This window comes from Mercenaria mercenaria, chromosome 8, assembly GCF_021730395.1.
Source record: "Mercenaria mercenaria strain notata chromosome 8, MADL_Memer_1, whole genome shotgun sequence".
Lineage (NCBI taxonomy): Eukaryota > Metazoa > Mollusca > Bivalvia > Venerida > Veneridae > Mercenaria > Mercenaria mercenaria.
In genome coordinates this window covers 51,300,816-51,306,100 of record NC_069368.1, presented here as the reverse complement: position 1 = coordinate 51,306,100, position 5,285 = coordinate 51,300,816, and the positions used below count along the sequence as shown (strand labels likewise).

At 34.0% G+C, this 5,285-nt stretch overlaps 1 protein-coding gene across 1 annotated transcript; it reads left to right on the top strand.

Annotated features, from left to right (window-relative positions):
• The first annotated feature begins 2,165 nt into the window (after window positions 1-2,165).
• LOC123565739 (uncharacterized) lies at window positions 2,166-5,285 on the top strand. The gene is made up of 3 exons (XM_045359534.2): window positions 2,166-2,652; window positions 3,746-3,857; window positions 4,231-5,285. Exons 1-3 carry the CDS (start codon window positions 2,382-2,384, stop codon window positions 4,487-4,489), a joined length of 642 nt encoding a protein of 213 aa, XP_045215469.1. The 5' UTR covers window positions 2,166-2,381; the 3' UTR covers window positions 4,490-5,285.

The window sequence follows — 5,285 nt, the reverse complement described above, 5'->3', positions numbered from 1 at the left end:
ACCTTGTTTTTAAAGCTTTCGATAAATTCGTGTGTCTTTGTTACTTTTTGGAAATAAGGTATGGTTGTAAATGATTAAAACTACCAAATGACTTCAGTTCATTTATTGAAATTCCTTGACGACATTATTATAGAAATGAAATACAGGCCCCATGTTCTCAGTAAAGTTTACTAGACCTTCAAGGTTAAATACTACTTTAGATTGACCATCAATACTGAATAGTCACTTGAAATTGACCACCAATACTGAATAGTCACTTGAAAAGTCATTCACTTCACACTTACCTGTAAATTATCTGAAACTAGAAGCCTGTTAATTATCTGAAATTGGAAGAAGTTTCAACACTGTAACATATACAAACTATAAAAAATTTAAAGCAAATACTTGTAACACCTACGTCCGCCCCCAGTCAGAATACTGTTCAGTTGTTTGGTATCCATGGTGAAAGTCCCTATTAAACTAACAAAATTAAAATGAGTACTAGTAACAGGGCACGCTGTATCAGTAACGACTTCGACTATACAAGCAGTGTTTTCCCACATGATAGATAGCCTAAACTGGCTTCGATTATATTCTACAAATTTTAAATCAAAATTAACCTGCTCCACCTAGGTCACCAGCACCTCACCCCTAAAAAAACCCTAATCTACATAAAATACACATTCCAGTATGCAATACTGTTGCAATTCTTTCTTTCCAAGAACAATTCGACTGTGGAATAACCTCCCCAGCAATGTACAGTCCAGCCCCGGCATTTGTCTATATGCCGAGGGAATGGCTATTGCACTCCTTAATTGCATCTTTTGTTTTTTGTTTATAACACTAGCACTTTTTTTCTTTGCTCTTCTTGACATTTTTCTCACTCTCAACAACTGTTCGTATGAGTAGCTCTTAAATCTATCTTAATAGTAAAACGATACTACATCATGTAGCTCTTCAACTTCGTAGTTAATTTTAACCGGAAACAGTCATAAAAGACCTAGAAGAATACCTTTGAAGGTTAAAACGACAGTAACAAAACAAAGTAAACATGTGTTAGTGTTAAATGAAAACATCAATAATAAAATCAGTTGGATTTCTCAGGTGAACTAAAGGGAAATCCCAAACAAAAAGTGAAAGTACTGTTTCTCAAGTGATCTGTGTAGTGTCTAATGCAACCCAATCCATGTTTTGGGCGCCATTGACGAAGGGCTTTGTACAAACCGTACAATTTCTATAGATGTGAGATATGATTGTACGGTTTGTACTCAGATGTCGCAAAATGAACAGTAAACTCATTCAAATGGTGATATTTGTTTTAAATATATATATACACACTTTAAAAAATGGTAAAATGGTTTTTCATAAAATGCAGTCACTGTTACGCACGAAATATGGTATAAAATCAAATCATTGTGTTTAATCTATACTGAATTTTCAGATTCAATAATAAGAGTACCTTTTTCATATTTTATCTTACAACAGTGAAATGATATTTGGGTTTCAATTAGATAAATGTCCCGTTACAATATTTAGAAAGCTTAGATCTGTAAAAGTTAAATTTTTGATAAAGATACAATTTGAATTGACACCGGCTTAAGCGGAATTCTGTTATATTAAAAACAAATGAATGTATTCCATGATCCAAAAGGGCTAGAAAATATAAGTCCAGGAACACGGTGCCAGTGCTCACGGGACTTATAATTGCTGTTGTGGTTTTTGCGGTTGTTAGCACAGAATGCAAAGAAGCAACGCAATGAGCAGACACAGTTTGATTGATTCTGTTCACGAGAGGTAATGAAAAGTACAACACAGCGGAACTACATGCTCGATGTTAATAATGTAAATAATTTTAAAAAGTAAAATTTCCAAAAAAATAAATAAATAAACATGCTTGCGTTAGAAGGTGTGCATTTTTACATTTAGAGAATTAGAACCGTGAGAAAGTGTAAGACTAACACTGTTGGTCCGAATTTAACTTAACCTTTGAAAAACGTAAAGCATCTTTAATTATGGGTAAATGTTATCCTGACAAGTGCGTTTTACCAACAGATTTTTCAAAAATAATTTTCGAAAAATGAGATATGATTTTCCAAAAAATCCCCTTTAATAATATTTTGTATAATAAAGTAATTCTATATCATTCAATACACTTATAGATAAAATTAGGAAGTGAACCATAAACATGTTGAATTTATTGGTTTATAGTGGTATTTTGATATAATACAAGTATACAAAATCAAATAGGGGAGACTATCTTTTATTGAAAATCAATGATTAGAATTTGCTGACTTAGGTATGTTTTTTTTTAACTGGTATACGTGCGAACTAAACTGCTCTAAATCGTTTGTCACGTTGGTCTATACTCTTTTATATTTACATGTTTGTACACTTTTAAAAGAATGTTTCAAGGAAATTTGAGGGACGATACTGTGCGGATTTATATTTGCGGACCACATAGCACGGGCAAAACGACACTTCTAAATGACCTTCGACCTTATTTAGGTAACATTAAAGTCGTCGAAGAGGTCGCACGCGATATCATTAAGAGTCATGGTTGGGCACGTAAGGATTTTCACCCTGAAAAACACCCGGATATATTCCAGCAATTAAATGCGGAAATTTTGGCAGCACAGATTGAAACGGATGTAAAGTATACAAGTATGAGACAAGGTACATGATCATATTACTTTATAAATAGACTTGTGATATAATCAGGACATATTATATCCTTGTAAAGATTTACGGGATATAAACTGGTCTTCTATATAATCTACGAGACAGATTTTCAGAAAATAAAAAGCAAAAACAAAATGAAGGTCAAGGTACATTTAATGGTCATAGGTCAAATAGGTTAATTTTATGTCCGCTCCATATCGTCTAACCGCTTAAAAGATTTTCATAAAACTAACATCAGTTGTAAACCTCCTCAAGACTACTTGAAGAGCACATGACTCGGGTCACTAAGTTCAAGGCCAAGTCAAAGTGTTCAGAAGTTCGTGTCAACTCCATATTTTCTTAACTGTTAACCTCATCCAGACGACATGTATACTCAAGATCACACTTAGAGGTCAAAGATCAAATACCTTAGATTTGTGTCCGCACCATATAGTGGACGCAACTTGACCCCGATGGCTGACCTTTGCATTATAATACATAATAAGGTACAACCTATTATTGAAAAGGAGTGTACGTAAAACACTTGTTGCACGAGAAAAGGGAAATATAAATGTGTGTAAATATAAATTAGTGTATTGAAAAGTTTTAACTGATCAAATGTAAGTATATATACTTTGATACTGCACTGTATACAAACTAATTCCATATAAATATACACGGCTACCCTAAGCACCCTTGATTTCTACAATGAAATAATTGATATGAATAATCAGCCTAAGGTCAACCATCGCGGTCAAGTTGCGACTACTATACTTTCTTAATCGTTGAAAGGATTCACAAATTGTAAACACCTTCAAGATGACTTGCAGAGTGTACAACAAAGGCCACTAGCTCCAAGGTCAAGGTCACACTTTAAGGTCAAAATTCATGGTCACGATGGTTCGCTTTTCCTGCATCAATCTGAGTCTCGGGGTATAAATAACCTTTAGTAATAGTTCTAGTTTTCGGGAAAATCATTTTAATGCATTAAACAGCAAAATAAAATGGAAGTGTGAACGTAAAGGAGATAAGTATATATGTATACCTTTTACCGATTTATAAATTCATCTTACTCGTATACAGTCATGTGTTTGATTTCCCTTTCCAGATTTTATATGTGATAGAGCACTAGACCCGATTATTTACTGTGGGTTCTACATTGATGAGAGGGCTAAAGAAGCAATGTATGAACTAGATGGCATTGACCAATGGTTCGAAAGGTGAAGGACTCACTTTTATCTTCTTGATCAATTAGAAAGGTTACCTTTTTTCAAAGCAAAATAAATATTTTTAAGACATGCCTATCTACAAAATAACATTTCTTTCGAGTGCATTTTCTTTTGAGAATCCATTTTGTTTCTTATGAGGCGGTGTCAATACTTTTGGTATCAGTTGTAGTTAAAGAAACTGTAAACAACAACAACAACAAAAAAACAAAAAAAAACAAAAATGCACTTTTTATTACACAGCAAGGAGCAGGTGTTGATTACATAGGAAAAATAGTTGAACGTTTGAAACTGACACTGTTTTAAAATCTTTCACATTGATTGATTGATTGAATGACACCTCTTCCTTTTATATCTTTATTTTCAGCTTAAGGAAATCTCTTGTGATTCTAGTTTCTCCCCATCTTGAATGTATCCGTGACGACACGGTGCGGCTAACATCTTCTTTAGAAGAACTGCAGGAGTTCTATGTCAAGTTTGAGGAGGAACTGCAGCGCAATAATATAAAATACATGAAACTCGCACAGCTTGACAGACAAGAAAGAGTCAACATCGTCCTTAATGAAATCAATATATTCAGACTTGGAAAATCACTGACAGATGTTGGAAGTAACATAGTGGTATAGATAATGTTTCGACACTGACTGAAATACAAAAGCAAAAGTTTAAAATTAAAAGAGTTTCTTAACGCTGGCATTTGATTGACCGGTTCTGAATGATTAATGGCAAGGGTGCATTCTGGGACTGGCCTGGAAACTAAGAAGTTTTCCATGTTATAGAAAAGTTGAGCATGAATGACAATGCGCAAACAATGCTATCGAAAGATTTCTATCACAATAGCTTTCGTGTTGTTAAGGTTCTCTTAGATGTTAAAAAACAGACTATTACTAGTAGGAGCGTGTCATTTAGAAACTTTAAAAAATTGAACGAATCAGAATTTTCCAGCGACCTAAGTGCAATAAACGTTGATTCACAGAATATAGACAAGCTTGTGAAAGAGTTTGAACCAGAAATAGAGGATGTCCTGAATAAGCACGCTCCCCTAAAAGAAAAACCTATAATTCAGAGAGCACCCAAACCGTTGTTCAATAAAAAAATAGCAACATCTAAAGCAACAAGTTAGAAAGTCTGAGCGTACATGGAGGCGTTATGGTAAAACAGATCAGTTTGAGTCGTATAAACAAGTAAGAAATGAATACAAGTTTGAAATCAAACGTCAAAAGAGAAACACACCCAGTGAGAAGATAGAAAACGCTAAAGGTGATTCCAAGACTCTGTATGAATTGGTATCTGAACTAACTGGTACCAAATCTGAAAACCCACTGCCTCAAGAAGAGTCTAATAATTCATCGGCCGAAAAATTGCTGACTTTTTCATGGCAGAAATCTCAAAAATACGTCAATCCCTAAGTGAATACCAAAA